The sequence below is a fragment of the Phalacrocorax carbo genome, chromosome 5, assembly GCF_963921805.1.
Source record: "Phalacrocorax carbo chromosome 5, bPhaCar2.1, whole genome shotgun sequence".
NCBI classification, from domain to species: Eukaryota; Metazoa; Chordata; class Aves; order Suliformes; family Phalacrocoracidae; genus Phalacrocorax; species Phalacrocorax carbo.
The window spans coordinates 61,514,914-61,537,226 of NC_087517.1; the positions used below are offsets into that span (position 1 = coordinate 61,514,914).

Below are 22,313 nucleotides of genomic sequence, written 5' to 3' on the forward strand. Positions count from 1 at the left end.
CCTTGAGACAATTTTCAAGAACTGCCTATCATTTCTTACACAAATTACCTTTGTAATTACTCAACCTTTTTCCTTTTACACGCTTATAGCCTCCAAGCTGTGATGTGCAGCACATTAGGTACTATATACACAACTACAACAAAAAGATCTCTCCTATCCAGACACACAAGCTAAGCAGCATTAGAGCTGGTGAAAAAAGGAAGACGGATTATGCAGCTATGATGGAGATTTCAGGCCGAGTCTCCATGGCACAGGAAAAACAGGATCAACACATTTATTAAAGACAAAGAAAAACAAATACTTGCATCAATTTTATCTTTTTTTTTTTCCCCCCCTTGTGTTTACACACACACAAGAAGTGTATTTAGGGCCAGTGAAACCAGTAGTCTAATTAAAATAGTGTTGTGAGACAACAAATACATCATTTTAGTGCAAAATCCAGAACTGTAGCAAGCAGTAGTAAGCTACTGGTAACATGAATACTGTTCCAAAAAAGAATCTCTGAAAGCATATGGAAAATAAAAGCATTCAGTTTGTGAGGAAATAAAGACATCTTGTCTTGTAAAAATTACATTCCTTTGATTTTTAAAAACTCTTTCAAATACTTTTCATTGGCTTAAAGTAGGAAGTTGAGAAGCTATGATTTTGAATTTAAAGAAATCCCATTTGATAAAACTTGTTTAAATTAAAATCTTAGAAATCTGTTCACAAGCCTGTAAAACAACTGAGTGACTCATGTACTGAAAAACAGATCACATCATATAAACCACAAAAGAACCTTTGTGTCTCAGATTTTCAGTCCTGTGGGGCTATGACCATCATGGCTTAACTGCCTTTCTTTGCTACATATTTTGTCTGCAGCTATTTACATTTCTGTTTATTTTCCAGTCTTTTTCAAAACTTAATACAAATACCTATGATGTGTGGATTTTGTTTTGCATAAACACAATGTAGTACTGTGTTTTTGCTAAGTTGAAGTAGGTGTCTAGGTCATGACTATATTTGTTGTTTTATACTGACGGAACTGTTTATCTATAGTCAAAGAATTTGAAGTAGAATATTTCAATTGCAAAAGATTTCTCCATTTTGAACTAGTTTCAACTCTTATTTTCAGGAAAACTTCTAATTTTGCTGTTTTGCTGGAAAGGCAGGAACACATGCAAGGGAAGTCAAAGACCAACTTGATCAGTAAATCACTGTTTGATTTGGACATTTAAAGGCAATTTTGTCTTATACAAAACAATTGTAAACATTATTTTTGTAAAAGATCATTAAGTGTTTATAGGAAACAAGTTCTCAATGCTTTCAGCTCCATAAGATTCTGTAGTACTGTCCTGTTTAGAGAGGGAATCCATCAGTACTACAAACAAGATTCAGAGAGTCTTCACATTCTGTCTTGATCTGAGACCCCCACTATCTGTGAGAAAACATGCTTAGGATAGTGAGATTATGGGAAGCGTGTTTATGGACAGTAGCCCAAATAGCTATAATGACCTCTTGCAAGGTTAAGCACTCAAAATTGCGGAAATTCCAAACTTCAGGTTGCTCTGGCAACCCTGGGTAAGGAATGAGTAGACAATGCTGCACATGCACCATCAACATGCAAGTTGCTATAATTTTCACATGCTTTCAAAACACAGATCAAAACTGCACCTGAACAGCTATGCAAGGTCTTAATTTGAAGGCTACAGCCTGGGTAAAGCCCCCACAAAATATAGTATCAAGTGGCTGCAATGGTTATTCAAGAGTGCGCACAGATTGTGAGGCCATGACTTAGATGTTAACAAATCTAAAAGAAAGACCACAGATAGCTGACGTGAAACATTACAGATTAAGTAAATAGAAAGACAGTGAATGGCTATATTTCTAAAGTTTTAAAAGATTTTAAATTTTTATAAATCTGTTATTGTTGACGACATCTAAGGAATTAACTAATTAGCTTTTTCAAAGTCAAGTATCTAAAGCTAAATGTCAGCACCTAACAAGCTATAAGAAGTGTTATAATATAAAGCTGAATGTTGAACTACAAATTATAAATATCTGTGTTATGTTTTTGTATTTTCCCCTTCAGTTTCCAGGATGGTTAAAGGTCACCATTCTTATCCTTTTTTCACCCTCACAATATTCTTGATTCATAATTTTCTGGAACTGTTATGACAGGAAGTTACATATTTCTCTAACAAATACCTGGTTTCAAGTAATTTATTATTTAATTTAATTTTTCATATATCTATTGCTATAAGATCTATGCATAAATATGCTCTAGCTAATGGTTTCAAAAACTCACTATAGTATCTTGAACAGTACAACTTTACAAATGCTCACTTTAATTAATGGATGGTAGTAACAAGATATACAAGTCCTGTAGATATACTTTTTCTTTTGTTCATAAAAAAGCCTAAGTTATTGATTGAAGAACAGAAAATAAAAAGGAAATACACTAATCATAACTGAAGCACAGCCTAATAACACAATTACAATTTATTTAGAAAATAGAAGAAAACCACAGCAGCTGTTGCTGTTCAATGACTCTGACATACAATGAAAGAAAATGCTCATTATTTCAATTATTTTATTTCTGTCATCATTTCAAATATAGTCTGTGTCAGTTCAATGATCTAAAATGTAATTCCACAAAGATCTCTGTATTTAAATGATTAAAAGTTATACACCTTTACTATAGAAACTAAATTTTGAATTTTAAAATACTGTGAACCTTCAATAGGACATAAGTGATAAAAATATAAAGCCATCTGGAAGTATACAAATTGAAAAAAAAAAAACATAGAAGCTATTCTGTAGTCATTCTACACAATCACAAGAGGCTCATACTGCCCATGAGCTGCATGTTACCCAGCATGTATTTCAGATAAGACCCATGCACCCCACCACCACACACCACAAAAAATAGGATTAAGTGCTTTCTGTCTGGTCTGGACAATTTCAATCCCTTATGAAGCAGAACAGAGTTGTCTATCTTCTTCACTTAAAGTGCTGTGAGACTAGTCCTTACATTCTGAATGAATCCTGTGATGACATCTATGACTAATCATGGGTAAAGGATGAGGTCACTGGGAAACATTTTGATTTCCTATTTTTTATGTAGGAACTTGGTGAAGACTGTATTCCACAAAACCTAAAATTTATTCAAATGAGAGTGTCAGTATTTTTTGTCCACTCCTTCATTTTTAATCTGAGTTCTAGTCGCTTAACTAGAGGTGACTTAGTAATCTAACACATCCAGGAACATAGCGTAGCTCTGGAACTTGAACTCTATTGTTTTCACAGTAAAATTAAGATGGGGAGAACAATAAAAGAAAAAAAGGAAAAAAAGCCCCACGAACAGGTCCTCTTTCAAATTCTGGCAAATAGATCCCATGAGGAAAATATATTAAACTTTAATTAAAATCTTGTCCATCTCTTAAGCATAATTTCCTCTAAAGGCCCGTTTTCCAGCAAGGGTGTGGGAAGTAGTTGGGTTTGTAGCACACAGCTAAAGCAATGAACTGAACACAAGCATTCTGCCACCTCAAAAGAAGGGAATTTAAACATGCATACTTCTTGGACAACTTCTTGACAAAATTTTAAATTATTTATATTTTTAAATCTTTCAGTACTAATACTGAAGTATCAGTACACACCCATGTGATAACACATTTAATTTTCTCATTATTTTTCAGTAAGCAATAATTGCAGGAGCTCCAGTTAAAAGGAAACTCAATAATTACACTGATTAGTTGGTGAATTTGAAGAGACTCTGGAGCTGCAGCAGACTATAATACTGTGACAGGAGTTTTTAGATCTTACAGTTATGGTCATTATTCACAAAAAGAAATGATAGAATTCCAGATTGTTGACACAGAGAAGCAGTTTGCTACAACTAAAATAAAAATTATTTTAATCCATTAGGGTATATTGCAAAGAAAAAATAATCAATATCTATAGTCCTATAAAGAAACGTATTTTAATAAATGGGTGCAAGCTGAATAAAAGGGAAAGTAATGACTTGGTCAAACCTTAGAGGGAAGCAATGCCAAAGTCACGCACCTCAAATAAAGAATGCATAGACAGATCTGACATACAGGCTCTTTCTTTAGAGAAAGCCTCTGTTTGGAGTGCAAGTCATTCTAGCTAATGGATAAGTAATGTTCATGGACAATCACATTAGCCCTTTTTGCTATTTTAGTCAAATAAGGCTAATCATTTAGCATGCCTAATTTATATAGCTATGAGCGTGGGTTATCAGTACAGATGTACTGAAGCACAGAAGACTTGGGAACACTGACCTATCTGTCAAATTTGATCAAGCCCAATGAAATTCAATTTGTTAATCCTGCTTCACAATCCTACCCTCATGCACTCTAAACACCAATACATTTTATATTGCACTGAGATGCACAGTCCACAGTGAGACTTTTTTATTTGGATTAATCAGAATCATGTATGAGCTACGTTAAGATTTGGAGTAAGGGACATGACTTTTAAAATTAGAAGGCTAAAAGTAGGACTGCAAATCTGTAAATATTTGTAATACGTATTTGCATACCCAGTTCTTACCTTAAAGGATAAGACCACAATCTAATATTTTAATAATAACTACAGCTAATAAAAGACATCAGGACTGTTTTCTCATTAAACAGAGAGAATGCTGGTTTTGCATGTGTGTATATACATAGAATCATAGAATCATTAAGTTTGGAAAAGACCTCTAGGATTGTCAAGTCCAACCGTACCTCCACTCAAGCTCTAAAAATTAACTAATGCAAGTTATACATTTCTGGACTTCTCACTTCTCTAAAACAGCGATTAATGTTCATTTTGTGCTTAGGGCAAAGGTTTCTGAGGCCAAGAGAAAAGCATAGCTCTCCAGGCACCCACTCAGGCCTCACTCCAAAGGAAACATCTTTTTTATCAGCTATGTAAGTTTCTAACAGTCATAAAGTTTTTAGCCTTAGCCTTTGAATCCAGTGCTGCCTAGAGATATCCACGGGATCTGGATACAGTGCACTGAAATAGCACAAACTCTGAACAGTTCATTTTTTGCTGTTTCCAGTCTACACTAAGAGCAGGAACATTTGCACAGATGACTCGTTCAATATTCGCATAATATAGCATATATATAAAAATCTGCAGTTAGAAGACTCTCAGTTCTGGTTTGTTTCATGACAGTCCTCCAGTCCTCTTTCCAAAGGAGTTTCATACTGTATATGTTCTCTCGCCATACAGGACAAGAGAACATTCCTGTTTTCCAGCCCCTGCCCAAATTGCATACAGAAGCTTACTGGATTGAATTAGAGAGAATCAAAACTGAATAATTACTATGTTCCTCAATTTGAGACAAATTGTGATAATAACTTTATCCAAGTATAGACTCCAGCAGATATATTTGGTCTTTCAGTCATACCAGAATATTCAAGAAACAGTTCTGGAACACACAGAACATTAGCTAGAGGAGAACAACCAGAACAGGCTTAACTCAATCTGCCTTAAAATGTCTTACCTATTTCTAGCAATGGGGGATAATAAATAAGTAAATAAGGTAAAAAACCTTCCCAACCATTTGAGCTTTTACTTTATGTTATAACTAAAAACAGGTAAAGGAATAAAGCAATATGATTTTTTATTGGTAGAGGTAGATATAATTCTGAAATTATATGGGAAATATTCAGTTAACATTGATGAGACTTGACAGATTCATTGTTTGGGAGATGTATTAGTTCTTTTCCCATTAGAAATCTTTAAATAAGCCTGTTTTCTGTATTATACTGAGTATCAGTGGACATTAGACTAAAAATGTAAGTAATGTGAAGTCATAAAGTCAATTATCTTCAAGAGGTTGTCAGTTTGCTCATGACTTATCCACACACGGTGAAAACAAACTCTACATACCACTAGCATGCCTGAATCATTTTGTTTTAGAGCTTGGGCACCAACATCACTACAAAACAGCTGTGAATGGGATATGCGATTCACACAGAATATTGCTTCCATCATTTGTTTTGCTTCTCCACCATCATGGCAACTGAGTGACAGGGGTAAAAGAGATGGTGTTTGGAAGCCTGGAACAATTTAATTCTATTCCCTATTTATCAACAGTGAACCCTAAAACATTAGGGGCACAAACAATCTGAAAAAGGAGTGGCCAAAAGGAAAAGAATATTAAAACCAACAACAACAACAGCAAGAAAAAATCAAATGTGGCTGCTGATCTCTATTTTTCTAGCATGAAACTAGAAGAAATATGTGATTTTCTTAGGCAGTTATCTATTGCCATTTAATCAGTTATGTCATATATTACAAGGCTGTATTTTCATACCATGTTGAAAATATCCAACACTAAACACCTGTTGTCTTACCCAGAACTAGCCTCACAGCGACCATTTTTCTGAGCTTCCATTCATGGAGCTGCTACTGAGTAGCCATGTTATACTCTCAGTGGAAAAACCACACAGCCTGTAAGTCTGCAAAACTTTTTTGAAGGGAATAGGAAATGGCATCTTCAAGTAAAACCTAATTTTTTTCTTTAAAAACATAGCGCTGCTCAGATAAGCAAGGCAATATACCTGTTTGTTGAATACATGGTCTTTTATTGCTCATAAGAGGAGATACTGAACAATTTGAGCTATGTTGGAAGCACGATCTATTAACAGAAAAGATTGAAACAGATGAAATCCTATGGAATGATAAACCTGAAAATTCTCAAAATCATGACAAGTTTTCTAACCCTTTCCTTCAAATGGAAACATACCACAAAGCTCTGACAACTGGAAGGAAATAAGTCAAATCTGAAAATCAGTTTAAATACAATATATCTATTTTTCTTTCTCTTGATTTTTCTGAAGAATGAAATCATCAGTGCATCTATGATATCCCCAATGTGTGCTGGGCTACATATAAACATATAAATGATCGCAAAAGAGAGATACCAAGTTAAAAATTCCAGGTGTATGCAGGTGATTTGAGCACAGGTTCCATTGCATAATTAAAGGCACATAGGTTTCTATGTTACTTTGACTCTTCTATAGCACTAGCCAGGATCATAACCCAAGGTTTGCAATAGCTAAGAAATTATTTCAGTTCCCTAGTTTATGAATTATGGTTTGGGACTTGTTTTTCTTGTTATCTCTTTACATATCTGAGGGATTGCTTCCCTGACTACCATGTACATGTTTTGCAAGAGGTGAAAACATAAAATCTCAATTAACTTGTGTTGGTTAAAATCTTGTTTTAATAAGGTTTTCAGAAAATGAGAAGGCATTCAGAAAAAGAAGCGAGAAGGAAATACATATCTAAATTTCCCTATTTGCCTGGAACTTGTTCCATTGGTGAAAAGTTATTTGTGGAGTTATATCTACCATATACTCACATTTACACTTCTGTATATCTTAGCAGTCTGTTTAAGCTTGCACATTTAGAATAAAGTGAAGACTCATATGTGGATGAGAAAAAAAAAATCTAGAGATTCTTTAAATGAAAAATCCTGGATAATGACTTCCTGCCTAATAATGGCTAGGCTGATGTAATATTTGAAGCTCCATATTAGTCTCTGCATAGAAAGCTTTACTAGAAGAGAAGGAAGAGCAGGGAGAAGCACAACTGCAGCAACAAGAAGCTGATGTCACCTTCTTCATCATGAAGGGGGGCGGGGAATGAAGGCACAGAATGGGTGTCACTACTTAAACTTAGAGAGCTTTAGTGAATGCTTTCCCATTGTGCGTAAGTGAGATCATGGCCCTACCCAGATACTTCTTTTAGGAGCTCATACTGAGTGGTGTGTGAGCACAAACCCCAAGGCTACTGGGTCCTAACCACAGAAATCAACTTCTCTTCTTGGATGCTGTAATGTTGAGAGAAAATTTTTTAATTGCCTTACCATGAGAGCACCAAAAGACAGCAAATTCTGTCTTGCATCATATGCCTTCCTAGTGGACAGCTGTGTAAAAAGAAATTCATAGCTCTACTCCTGAATATAGATGTCAAAAAAAGATATGCATTCTAATTCATTAGGCCATGAAGGTAATTAATAGCTAAGCTATTTTAAATATATACATCATAAATAAAGAAAATTATGTATATTTTATATATATACACACATATTTATGTATATCTATATATGTTTGTGTGTAAAATACAGATATATACTATCTAGCAATCTGGAAGCCTTGGTGAAAACTTTTTGCAAAGACACACCAAAATAAAAAACTAACACATACCACATGGAATGTTACCACATGAATTAGGTTGTGTTAAAGTTACTATATAGCATTACAGCAACGTAAATATCTCTTACTTCAATATTCACATATCTGAGGTAGAATTGTGGGCTTTCTGCCTTTATTTTACTTTACATTTTCTTCACATAACTGATAAACAAGAGAAATCTGTGCATTACAGAGAACTTGACAAACTGAGAATGATAATTAAAAAGTAAAAAAAAAAAAAACAACAGAAAAATTGCAGGAGGGAAAATGACAAACATTGTTAAATCTCAAAATAGTTTCATGTAAAATAAAGCATTATTATACCTGCAATGATGTCATCCATCTGCTCCAAAGCTGCTTCCAGCATATGACTAGCATCAGAAGCCATCATTAGTGATTTCTTCAGGCCTTTATTCTTTCTACTGAAAAGACAGACAAAACCACGTGTATTACACTAACCCAGACCTGATAGAAAAATATGTCACTATTACATTATAAAATCAGCCGCACAAGCAAAAGTCCACATAGCAAAAATACAGCCGAGTAATATGAAAACTAAGAAAATTGTTCCTATTCTTTAAAGATGACTTGGAGTTTCTGAGGTTTTCATTCATCATTGATTTTTTTTTCTTTTTTTAAGAGATTTTACTAAAACAAGGAAACGAAACCCAACAATCTCAAATACTGGAAGCTTGAGATTCCCCTACCCCTCATCCTTAACAACAGTTTCCTAGATTCAAAGTTGAGTACATTTCAACCTTTTGCACTGTGGGGAAAAAGAGGACTGACTAGGTTTCAATGAAGGAATGAACACATGGTGAAAACCTATAGAAAACTCTGTAGGACCTCTGCTTTTTGATCACTATCCTAAGAGTAACAATAATTCTGAAACAATTTTTACTCCTCCTTTCTACACCCTCATTCAATCTTTCTACCACTTCTTTCGTGACACTGAAAATACAGTTCTTACTGTTCCAATAACCAGAATGCCCCAAGTATGAAGTTTCTGAAGTTACTGCTGCCTCTTTGAAACAGGACTAAAGGCATTCATGTTACCATCTGACAGTAAGGATAACAAAATGTTCCAAAATTAGTCTCTACTTGTGAGTTGTTGTTGCTGGACTCTTAGTCAAGTAGCAGTCACTATTGTCAACAGATGACATTTCAAAGGCGAAAAGAATTTGTGCTGTCCATTTCACTGCCAGTGAGAAAATTCTTACTGAAATAAGGCCCTTTTGCACATCACGTCACTGCTGAAGTATGAAACCAGTGCCCATGCAATGATGATCAGGGATCATACTTATGCATAATTTTTGCAGTGCTCTAACACAAAACTCAGAATACTAACAAAGCCTTTGAAGGGTCATAGAATTTTGTTTCTCTTCCATGAGGGATCCAATTCAGTCTTTTGACATTCAATCTTGTGATATAGCAAGTTTTTGAATCTGTGGTTCAAAACTGTTCCATTCTGACAGCTTTCTAAGCACCAGGAAAGACACCTGTCTGACAATGGCTAGAAGTAGCCTTCAAATGATGCAGGTTGTAGATAACTGTACAGGCAATGGTCATATGTTTGTGGGGTTGATTAGTCCAATGCCACTGAAATTTCACTAATCTGTATTTATCATGCAATTACCTATGCTAAGAATTCAATTACTTTGAATTTAAATAAATATTACAAAAATCTCTAATGGCAAGTCACATAGGTAAACATATTTTTGTACAGTGTTCATCCAGTGACAGTTCAGACACTGGCCACCTTGACCAATTGCACGACTGGTAGCTAAACCACCCATGTTTCCTCTCTCATTTGGAGCCTGCCTAGACACTAGACTGCAGAATCAGCAGGTAGAAGATAAAGTCAGGTTTAAAATAAAAGCTTACACATTTTTGTTTCACAGGGACAGTCAGAAAAAAAAATCCCTAAAAGTACACTGAAGGCTGAGTCCAAATTACTGCATTATAAGAAACATTAAATCACAGTCATAAGCCCAGTGCAACGGAAAATTTTTATTGAGTTAAAATTATTTGCTTGTCTTACAAACTAAGAATCCAGAGATGCAGGTTTTTCTCCATGGTGCTGGTGAAGTATACACAAAGAAAGCTAATTTATTAATAACCCCTGTGTTATCAGTAAAGTGTGTGTCCTATGTCCATTCTATACACCACCACTATCTAGAGGGACAGATGCAGGAATATTAGTCAGAAACTCCTATGCTCTGATATGAGCTCCACCATTTATAGCTTGTTGTAATGGGTAAGCCATTATTTAACTTCAGATAAAATTGATCTGAAGAGCAATATGAGAATGCCATATTAGAAAATGGAAGAAAAAATCTTCAGTGTCACCCAAGGCAAAGATTAATGTAAATGAATGGTGGGTTTTGGTCTCTCCATTTTTGTCAAAATAATAATTTAAGTATGAACCAAATGTAACTGAATTTCACCAAAATAATCTGACCCAAATATTTCATTTAATGGTATTAGTCGTAACACAAGTTACGCTCAGAATAATCTGGAAAGTCATTAAGTCAGCTGATATACACTTAAAATTTCAGAATGCTTACACATGCCAACTTTACAGACACTCCCTCTCATTCTGTTACTTCAATTTGCTGGTTTTGGTAGATTTCCATCTTCTATTGTCACATTTATCTGCCAGTAGCTTAGTAGATTGACTAAATACTTTAGAGATACCTGATTCTGAACTGCAATGAGCCCCTTTACTTGCAATAATTCCCCCAGTTCAAAGCAACCATAATATCAGTAATAATCACCTCAGTGAAAGGAAATCCACGTACAGTAAGCAGCTGCCAAGGAGCAGCTAAAAGCACCTAAAGTAAAGTAAGCTTTTAAGTGAAGGAACTTTAGTTTTAAAGTTACAATTCTAAAACTTACTTTTTAAAGTAAGGAACCTTAAAAGTCCCTGAAGTAACTAAAGCTAAAAAGTACCTAGGCTACCTTGGTCCTTTGGTGGCTGTGGCCACCAGCCACTCCCCCAGAAATCTATGGCCACCATCTGTGTTGGTAAATTAGGACAGTAGACTGGCTCAAAATTACAATGGAGAAAAAGAGTGAAAAATACTAAAAAAAATCATAGAGCTTCTATTTCTAGATTGCACTGCATGCTCTTATTTCTGCTGTAAGCTCTGCTCCATGTGCTTAAAGCGGCTAGAGCAAAACACAGTTATTAACAAGAAATGCAGGACTACCATTTCTTCTAAACATCAGATATAGTATTTCACCATCTGTAGTGAAAAAGGTACAGAAAATGCTGATACATTACATTACAAACTTGAAATTTTACTTAGAGAAAAACCTTCCGTCAAGATCTTGGCACAAACCAGAAAGTTTTCCTGAAAAATACCACCAGAACTGTCTTCCATCTCCTCCCAGCCTCTACACTCTGCCTGTTTTCTCACCTGTATCCACAGTGTATTTGCTGCTTAACTACATTAAGTTGGAGTAAAACCTGCTCATCAAACAACAATTTATTAATAAAAGCAATGTTCTTTGCTCCAGAGCAATAATGTAATATTACTTGCTTGACATCTTTTTCTAGACAGACCTGTTGCTTGTGCTTCAGGCAATTTTTACTTTCCCAGCCACTCCCTTCTTACAGTTTGACTGTTCTGAGCATTATTATGAAAACAGCTTGTTACACCTCATACGCTTTCTGTTACCATTTCTGGTCTAGTTCTATAGAAATATCTGCAATTGTGGATTCTTTTTCTTCTTATTATTAAATAACAAATCACTTGTATCAATCCCAAGGCATGCTGAGTACCTTAAACAGTATCCATCTATTTGCTGGTATTTTAATTGCAATTCCTTTTATGGTTTTCATTCCTGATTGACATCAACAGATGCAGAACACCATGACTTATCTACCTATATAAAAATATACATATATTTTGAAAAATAAGTTTTTTTCAGCTTTGGTAAGGACTGAACAAAAACTACCTCTGACATTACAGTACAAACTTTAATATTAGCAAATTCTAGCCTTCAGGATTTATTAGATTAATTTATATACAGGCAAATACAAGAACCAATCTACTCACCTTTTCAGGTCCCTAAGAAGAAAATAATTTACTTTTTTGCCTGACCAGTAAAAATTGCTCACTATTAATAGCCAAAGTTTTACTGTTAAACAGACATAAGTCTAAATTATTATCATCCCTTCTGAGCACATGCTCATACTAATTTAGAGCCCAGCCCACAGATAAAGTTATTGCAACCCTGTTTGTTATAATTACCTAAGTAATAAGATCTCCCAGGAAGTGCAGACAGAGCAAACTGGTCTGAATGCCCTAAATTTATTTTGCTCAGCTAGCTTTACCCTATAAATCCCAATCTGAGATTTGCATTTCAAATAAAAAGAAAAACCTCTGGTAAAACTATTGTGCTTAGAGCCAATATCCCTTGCAAATTTCTTAACCTACTTTCTGTATGTAAAACTACAGCTTACTGTGTCCAAAAAGAACATAATATTTAACAGATGTATTTACTATGAGCAAGATGTTCCTTAGAATTATGAAAAGCCTTAATTAAATTTGAATCTTTTATGCCTGCCTTGAACCAGCAGCTGTCCAGAGATAAGAGCATGAACATTTAGGCAACTCATAAGTCAGATGTTTTTCCAAGGTTGCTTCTAATAATGAGGTTGCCAACTTTATCAGTTATGGAGAGGGGTGTGGTTTTTGACAAAAACTCCTGAAATCCAGATCTTGCCTTAATAGCAATGCTTTGAGTGGCCTACAAATTCTTCTTACATTCAGAAGACATAGCTAATAATTAGTTACCACCACCTTTTTTTCAGGATGAATAAATACGTGTTTGTAAACAGTTTAAAGATTCAAATTCAAGTATCACATTGCTTTGAACTTAATGGTGTAATGAAATATCAAGTGGCTTGGGTATGCTTCAGAAGTCCTACATGCTTTTTTCAGCTGCAGGATGACTCCTGAGCTGGAATGAACAAATGTGCACAACTTCCACCCCCGCCATTTCCCACCTTGCTTCTCCCCCAGCCATGTGCTGGATTGTATCCAGTCACCCCACAGGAAGACAACTGCTGATTCATCTCTCCAACCTGGCTCAGTAGTTTCCATCACACCAGCAAATACAGAAGTTATAAATACATATTTGGATCCTGGCCTTTTAGAACCTGGCATATGTCTCTAATTAAGTTAATCCATAATCCTAAATAACCATCCACAGCTGGTAGGAACTGAAGAATTTCTGATGATCACTAGAATGACCGCTCAAGGAACACTACTTATGCAGCATCCTCCAGGACTATCCAGCCAGAAATCTTATTAATCGGATTATAGCTTAAATTGAATTTATTTGTTAATACAGACACTACTTGCTCTATTTCCCCTTCATATGCTTCCTTGCAATAGGCAGAAAGGTAAATGGAACCCTTCCTTAACTGATTACCCTTTATGTAATAAAAATAAATAAAAACAAGACTATGGAGGGTTTTTTAAGAATAACTAGAATTGGAATTTAAAAAATATTTTTTCAGCTAGAAAGGGTAAAGGGTCCACACTAAGGGAGAGGGGGAAGCTCTAGAGAGAAATACAGATTAGCCAAAGTTGAATGAAGACCTGATACTGAACTGTTTCACGTAGATGGTAGAAGAACTGGTAAAGTCTCTAGTCAACGTATTGCTGGGAGCCCTTATATGAAGGGACATCCTCAGGTGAAGCACGGTGCTAGTACAATACCTCCATGATGAAAATGAGCTAAGTAAGCTCATTAACTAAATAAGCTAAACTAATTTCTGCAGACAGCTGGATATTTCTACCCTGGCACGGTAAAACCCCCACATTTGTGTGCTGCTGACAAAAGTTGGGGTGACAAGCAGTAAGAACTATGCTGCTTTCAAACATATTACCCTAAATAATTTGATTTAAAATATTATGGGAACTGAATGTGGTTAAATTTACTGCATTATGAAGTAGCAAAGTCAATGCGAAACATCTGTTTTCAAAAATAAAGCCATTAAGTTTTCTAATATGAGTCTGAATTTCAATTTTGGGGGAAGGGAAAGGGAAGGAAAAAAGAAAGCACCCTTAAAAATACACTACATTATCTGACTGATGCTTTAAGAACACAAATCACCTCATAGTAACTCCTCTACAGGACTCATGGATATTAAGTTACAGTTGCTATTGGTGCCATAACCAAATTTCCTGATTCATGTTTGTACAAAGTCTCATCCTTACATATAAAAGCTGATGCTGACAGAATGGCATGTGCAAAGTGAGGTTTCTTCTGCTCCTCTCTATAGCAGTTCTATCAACCGTAGAAAGCCCTTCATTCCTTCAGTGTTGTTTTAAACATTGTTCATAAAAGCTTAAAAAAGCACTTCATAATTTAATTTTAAATTGTTATATTTCAAGATTTCTCTCTATTATACACAGTATAAAGGGAACTGTTGTAGCTTCCAACTCTGCAAATCTTACAACCGAAACTGCATTCATTATTTATTATTATATTAAGTGAAAAAAAAACCCGGAACAAAACCCTAATCATTTTACTTCAGTTGTCATCTAGACTAGTTCCAATTTCTAGCTAGTTAAAATTTCAAAAAACCACAATCAATAAATGCCTTGGATTTAAACTTCAACTGAACAAAGCATTACCTGGTAAAATACATAAGAGGAAAGTTTCTGAAGCAAAACCTGAACATTTCTGGTCTTAAAATGTATGCCATTCATCTTTGTATTTAAAAGTCAAATTTGGTACTACAGTTCACATTTAGTTTTAGAAGTATTACAATTAAGAAGTTATCTACCCTTGTCCTTATGGGGGACTTCAACTTGCCAGATGTCAACTGGGAGTACCACACAGCTGGGACAAACAGGCCCAGAAGGCTCCTAAACCATCTGGATGACAACTTCTTGGTACAGGTACTAAGGGAACTGACCAGGAAGGGTGCCTTCCTTGACTTGTTGCTTATTAACAGAGAGGTCCTCATGGGTGAAGTGGAGACTGGGGGCTGCCTTGGCCACAGTGACGGTGAAGCAGTCAAGTTTAAAATCTATGGTGACAGAAGGAAAGCTGCCAGCAAGACCTCAACTCTGGACATGAGGAGAGCAGACTTCAGGTCGCTCAGGGAACTACTTACTAAGGTCCCCTAGGAAAAAGCTTCTGAAGGTGCTGGGGTCCATCAGTGCTGGTCGCTTTTTAAGTACCGCCTCCTAAAGGCACAGGAGCAGGCAGGCCCAAAGTGTAGGAAGTCAAGCAGGCGAGGCAAAAGGCTGGCTTGGCTGACCAGGGATATCTTCTAGAAAAAAGGTGAAAAAAGAAAGTATATGGCCAGTGGAAGAAGGTCAGGTGACATAGAAGGACTACAGGGATGCTGTTTGCCACTGCAGGGAGGAAATATGTGCAGCCAAATCTCAATTAGAGGTGAAGCTGGCCAGTTCTGTGAGGGACAATAAAAAGTGCTTTTTAAAATACATTGACAAAAGGCAGGCCAGAAATAACATTGGCCTGTTGCTTGATGAGAATGGTCACCTCACAAGCAGGAACATAGACGAGGCAGAGGTGTTTAAAGCTTTCTTTGCCTTGGTCTTTAACACTGATGGTGGGTGCAGGGGCCTCCAGAGCCCTGGGCTAGAGAACCATGACTGTGGGAATAATAAACTCCTAACAAACACCAAACTTGTGCAGGACTTGCTGCTCCAGCTGGATCCCTGTAAGTTGATGGGGACTGATGGGGTCCCATCAGCTGGCTGATGTCACAGCGAGACCTCTCCCAATGATTCTTCAATGCTCTTGGGAATCTGGAGAGGTCCCAGTTCACTGGAAGCTGGCAAGCATTGTCCCAGTCTTCAAGAAGGGGAACAGGGATGACCTCGGTTACTACAGGCCCATCAATCTCATTTCTGTGCCTGGTAAAATTATGGAGAAGATTATTCTGGGAGTTATTGAAAAACACCTGAAAGACAATGCAGTCATTGGTCCTAGCCAGCATCGGTGGATGACGGGAAAGTCCTGCCTAACAAACTTGATATCCTTCTATGACAAGGTTACTATCACCCACCTAGTTGACCAAGGGAAGGCAGTCATTGTGATCTTTTTGGATTTCAGTAAAGATTTCAATACCGTCTTCCACAGTATCTTCCTGGACAAAATGCCCAGCACACAGCTAGATAAACACGTCATGCAGTGGGTGAGCAATTGGCTGATGGGTCGGGCTCTAAGGGTTATAGTAAATGGGGTTACATCAGGCTGGCGGCCGGTCACTAGTGGGGTTCCACAGGGATCCATCTTGGGGCTGGTACTCTTTAATCTCTTTGTAAATGAGTTGGGTACAGGACTGGAAGGAATACTTATTAAGTTTGCTGATGACACAAAATTGGGAGAAGCTGTTGACACTCTTGAGGGCAGAGAGATCTAGACAAATTAGAGAGCTGGGCAAACACCGACCATATGAAGTTTAACAAGGGCAAGTGCCGGCTTTTGCACCTGGGGCACGGCAACCCTGGATGTACAGACAGACTGGGGAACGAGAGGCTGGAGAGCAGCTCTGCAGTTCTGGTCAATGGCAAGCTGAACATGAGCCAACAGCGTGCCCTGGCAGCCAAGAGGGCCAGCTGTGCCCTGGGGTGCATCAAGCACTGCATTGCAGCCAGGTGAGGGAGGGGATTGTCACGCTCTGCTCCGCGCTGGTGTGGCCTCACCTCGAGTGCTGCGTGCAGTTTTGGGCGCCACAGTATATTAAGGATATAGTAGTAGCTACCAGAGAGTGTCCAGAGGAGGGCCATGAAGTTGGTGAAGGGTTTAGAGGAGAAACTGTACAAGGAGCAGCTGAAGTCACTTGGTTTGTTCAGCCTGGAGAAGGGGAGGCTGAGGGGAGACCACATCGCGGTCTGCAGCTTCCTCCCAAGGGGAGGAGGAGGGGCAGGCGCTGATCTCTTCTCCCTGGTGACTGGTGATAGGACCCAAGGGAATGGCAGGAACATGGGCCAGGGAAGGGTTAGGTTGGATATTAGTAAAAGGTTCTTTACCCAGAGGGTGGTGGAGCCCTGGAACAGGCTCCCCAGGGAGGCAGTCACAGCACCAAGCCTGGTGATATTCAAGAATCACTTGGACAAGGCCCCTGTGTAGGGACAGGAGTTGGACTTGATGATCCTTATGGGTCCCCCAACTCAGGACATTCTATGATTCTAGACCTCCAAAATTCTGACATTTAAAATAAATTATGGAGTTTTTTTCTTTCCCTTATAATCTCAAGTATTCACTGGCCTCAAGGTCACAGCTTCAAATTTTCTTCCATGAAGGTCAAAATTTCAACTAGGCTACCTAAGTTACTGAACCCCAGATCCAACACCTGGAAAACTGCATCTCTCCACGCGCCACCCTCCACCCCCCAAAAAACCCCAAACTAAACAAAACCCCAACAATAACATGCAAGAGTTGAAAAACAAACTGAGAAATTATATAATTAATGATCCTGTGAAAGTAAATTCATGCTCTAGTAAACCGAAAGGTGAGAAACAGTAATAAAAGTAAACACAGAATTAATGCACCATTGAACTTTTTATGCTAGAGTAAAACAGAGGACAAGACCTTGACAGAAATTGAGAGACATTAGGTATATATGATTAACAAAAGTAGTCAAAGCCAACCTCTACAAAAATCCTAAAAATCTAGACAAACTATACTGCTGGAAAAAGCATGATTTAAAACTTGAGAATTAGGAATAACATTTCTTACAAATAGTTGTAAGGCTTTCTCAATTATCTCTGAAACAAAGGCTTCTCAGCCTGGCCATGACAACCTACTGGATCAGGCCAGGCCCTTACGGAAAATCCTAGTGTTCAATTTTTATTTGCCTTTTTGCATTTCAGTAAAGTTTGTAAATGGAAATAATTCTTCTTGCCCATTAAGCTGTGTAATTGAACCAACTCAGCAGAACAAACACTACTAATAACTTCCTTGATTAATCTATTAAGTACATGTGTATAAATCCCACTGTGGATACAGAAGTGTATATGAGCACTGAGAAACAGATTTTGCATTAACTCTTGCAGGTACCATTTGGAATATTAGTCTGAAAACACAGATGTTTCATTGAAGAAGGCCACTGCTAACATAGGGCCAGAAGATCTGGTATCTCAAAGGAATGTAAGGAGGTCCAATTTTCAGATCTGCTCACAGTGTCTATTTTCTTCAGTTCCTTGATGTACACAGAGGATTGTTGTAAAAATCAGCTGCCTTGCCAACAAAGAGCAAACATTCCTCAACCAACTGGCTTAGCTTTTAGAACCCATACAGCCCCTGGTCCTAGTGCCTCAACTTCTATTTATTATTGCCTGTAGTGTAATCAAGACAGGTATCCATCAGATTCATATGACTCAGAAGCAGAAAACAGCTATGTATTTTTGGAACTCTTATGACACCTTAAGAACAGTCATGCTTGTTCAGACTAAAAGTCTGTCTGGCCCAGTGCTCTCTCTCCAGTGATGTTCAGTGCAACACAGGTGCATAGTGAGTAGTCTCCTGCTCTATCTTTCCCAACAGTCAGCAAGCATGAGGCTTTATGAAACACAGACTGGATAGGAACCAACACATTTCATAGATGTTGAAGGATCTACCCTCTGTAGATTTATCAGATTTCTTTTCCAAATACATTTTGTATAATTTTTCAGTGAATGCTCTGACATTACAGAAAAAAAAATACACCTGAAAACCAAACCAGTGGTTAATCACTGCTCACTTTTTCTTGCCACTATCTTACAGTCCCTTTCCAGTTCTATTTCCCTTTCTCCCCTACAACATCCCTGTTTAACTGAAGAGACATTATCCTGCAAGTCTCTCCTCAAAACCCAATCCATACATTTCAACACATTTGCTGCTTCTCTATATACTTGTTTGTTTTATTCTACCACTGTTGAGATGAGATGACCAAGGCTACATGTAGCATTCTAGTTACAGGGTATTTCTGACCTTGAGAACAATGCCACAAAAGAAATCCATGATGACATAGGTAAATATGTGTTTCCACACAGAGTAAAAGCAATAGATCTTTACCGAAATAACTCACTTCGGAGGATTAGAAGAGCAGAGAGCACTAAGCATTCCTTAAAATGGCCAGACACTAAATTAGGTGAGGATTGGTAGAGGAATTGACACCAGTGGACACTGAGATACCAGAGATCTGTTTTTCTGCAACAGAACCTCAGAACAAAGAGGAGGGTTAACATGCTAGAAAACTGATTTTCTGTAATCAAAAGAGATAATTTTCATCCACAAGTTTTCTAAGGTAAAAAGCTGAGGTCTAGGTAACACTACACAGAGAAACAGTCCGACATAGACAAAACTAAGTGATATTTCTTATGACTATCTCATTACAAGATGCTCTACTCTAGGTTACTTAGGTTATAAAGCTGTGTCCTGAATTTGCCTCAACTTTATTAATGTGACATGAAGACTTTTGTGAAGTCTACAGTCAGCTTTAGATGTAAGGCTTAAAAACAAATACTAAAAAAGACAGATTTTTTGACTTTGTAAAATTTAATTTCGTATTTGTATTTTTTCCTCTTCGAAACATTTTGTGCAGCAAAATAACTGGAAACATCACTAGGCTGGTTTAATATGACCCACCCTGCATTTGTGAACACAAACATGCTGAATTCACACTAACAGGATCTAACAGTAGCAAGTACTTCTGTATAAATTTAAGCTTCTGTAGCATTTTTGAGGAAAGCGTGGGAAACAAAGAAAGAAAAAATATACTACTTCTGCTAGAAATGGAAAATTCAACGTAAGTGAATCTGCTTGGATTAAAAGCATTAAACTAGGAACAACAAATGTATCACTATGAAAAGCACCACATTACTCATCACATTAACAAAAATATAAATTTTAACAGCTGTGTCAGTTTAATGCCTCTGCGTAGAAACAAGACATTCTTACATTGATTGCTTCCTGAAGTTTAATGAAAACATCTTTGGAAAAATCTGTCTTGAAGTTTTTCTTCTTTCTCTGCCTAAAGAATAGGTATAACCAAGAGGCAAAAATTCTCCATGGCAAGTAAAATGACACGTTTTGTTGATTTTGCTCCTCCATTATTCAGAATATGGGATATCTTACTCCTTGTAGAACTGGCCAACACATAAGAAAGTAACTGTATCAGCCACTGTGCTATAGCTGATTTCTAAATCAGAGAGTGATATATTTTCCTATCATATTTACTTTCCATACTTAATGGATTAACATAATTTTCTGATTATGAGAAAAAGCATTATACAGAGAGGCAATGTTGCAAGACAGACACAACAGTAACTTGACATCCAAAAGCAACATTTAATATTTTTAAGATTCACACAGATAAGAGAAACTTGTAATATCTCCCAGCTGAAGAAACACTGTAACTGGTGGCAAGAAAAATGCAACATCCTTTGTTCTTGTTTCTTCAGTGGATCCTAGAAGAAAAATGAATACCGAGATGACCAGAGACAGATTAAGCACCCACTGAAACCAGAAGCTGACTTTAGAGGGAACACAAAGGAGCCTATAATGAATGTGTGCCTAGATATATAGGTGTCCTCAATGACCTATTATATGGAGGAGCTGTATTTGCTTACAGAAAGACACGCTTACTTAGCCAACGATCTTAACAGAATCACCACACTGAAAACCCACTCAAGTGCTCAGCTTTTCTATTTCACATTCACCTACATGCGCTGCTAATGTTTCCACTCTATCGCCCAACTACAAGAAAGTTTCAGGTAACTGTATATCCAGTTTTGAGTATTTGGTACCAACTTTTTATAGGCTTACAAAAGAGTTCTGAAGTGCCCAGCATGCTGCTTCCATAAAGTAAATACATCTGATGAAACAGGATACAAAAGAGATCCTGGAAGCCTACTGTTACATATAGCACCTTTTACTATCAACCATGATAGGCATTCTCGAGTTCTTACCAACCACAAAGCCCATCATGCCATTTCTGCCAACCATTTGAAGGGTTTATTCTCAGTTCTATACAAACGTAAAATGAACAAGGTTCTGTGTCAAATCACGTTATCAAGGTGAAGTCAAATAAATTTAAATTTCTCCCTATAAAATATACATAGGACTAAGAAAGATATAAGAAAATGCACAGCTGCAGTTCCACACAACAGAATGCCTATTTGAATTTGCAAAACTTAAAAAGTATATGTCACTTCCAGAAAGAGACTAATTGCTCAGTAAAACCGGTTCCATGTATGAGCCTCCAAATCTACCATTTCCCAGTTTAGTCATTTTGGCTGACAGGTTTGCTAGGACACTTAATTCAGAAAGCTTTTGGAAGTTTTGCAAATTAAAAAATGCCTTTCTTAACACAAACTGAATGCAAGAACTGGACCTAGGAAGAGACCTGTTCATAAACTCGGTATTCTTCTGGGTTTTATATAAATATTTACATCTGAAGTTCAGGATGCTGTCAGCATAATTCATCAATGGGCTATGTATAAAGGATCATTTTTATTTTCTTTTAATAGCAAATTCCTATTACTTTTAGGGCATGAAAAGAATAGAAGTTAAACCATTATAATGAACATACATAGGATTTCTCTAGTTTAATTTGCAGATAAGAATTTTAATTATCTACCTGAATGTGAACACTGACCCAAAAATATTTGGCAAAAATTAACACTATAGCCTAAAATTTGTGCTACTATGTGTTACTTCTAGTCCAAAGAAAAACTTTCATAAGATTGAAATAAATGTAAAAATCGCAGTTGTTACTGCAAATGCTAGAGTATAACAGTACCTGAAGCAATACATTGTTATAAAGTTAGTCAAATAAATGGATTAGACACCTTTGTACTTAATAGAAGGCAAATGAGAGAATTCTTATATTGCTTTAAAGGGCTTAAGCGTCATTATAGCAAGGCCAGAAGTCCTAAAGCGCACCGTCACAGTCCCAAACAGCCATGACACCTGAGGGATACTGAGTATCGGGCTTTGATGCATCCTGTCTTACTTCAGAGTATTTCATGTTAAGACTCAGAGCAGCTTTTTAGAAATGTTTGAAAGGCTTACTTCTCATATTTGGTCTGATTGTGAATAAACTTATGGAGTTTCCTGAGGTAATAGCTT

The 22,313-nt window shown here is 36.9% G+C and overlaps 1 protein-coding gene across 10 annotated transcripts in view; it reads right to left on the reverse strand.

Moving 5' to 3' along the window:
- Window positions 1–22,313, reverse strand: part of PPFIBP2 (PPFIA binding protein 2) — a 107,008-nt gene that overhangs the window by 76,717 nt on the left and 7,978 nt on the right. For 8 of the 10 annotated variants that reach the window (XM_064452765.1, XM_064452766.1, XM_064452767.1 and 5 more), the window contains exon 2: window positions 8,526–8,623. The exons of 1 other annotated variant lie outside the window; for it this stretch is intronic. In XM_064452765.1, the coding sequence (XP_064308835.1) occupies window positions 8,526–8,592 (67 nt within the window). In that variant the 5' untranslated portion in view covers window positions 8,593–8,623. The remainder of the gene's footprint in view (window positions 1–8,525; window positions 8,624–22,313) is intronic. One more of the 10 variants, XM_064452764.1, reaches the window with a different exon arrangement.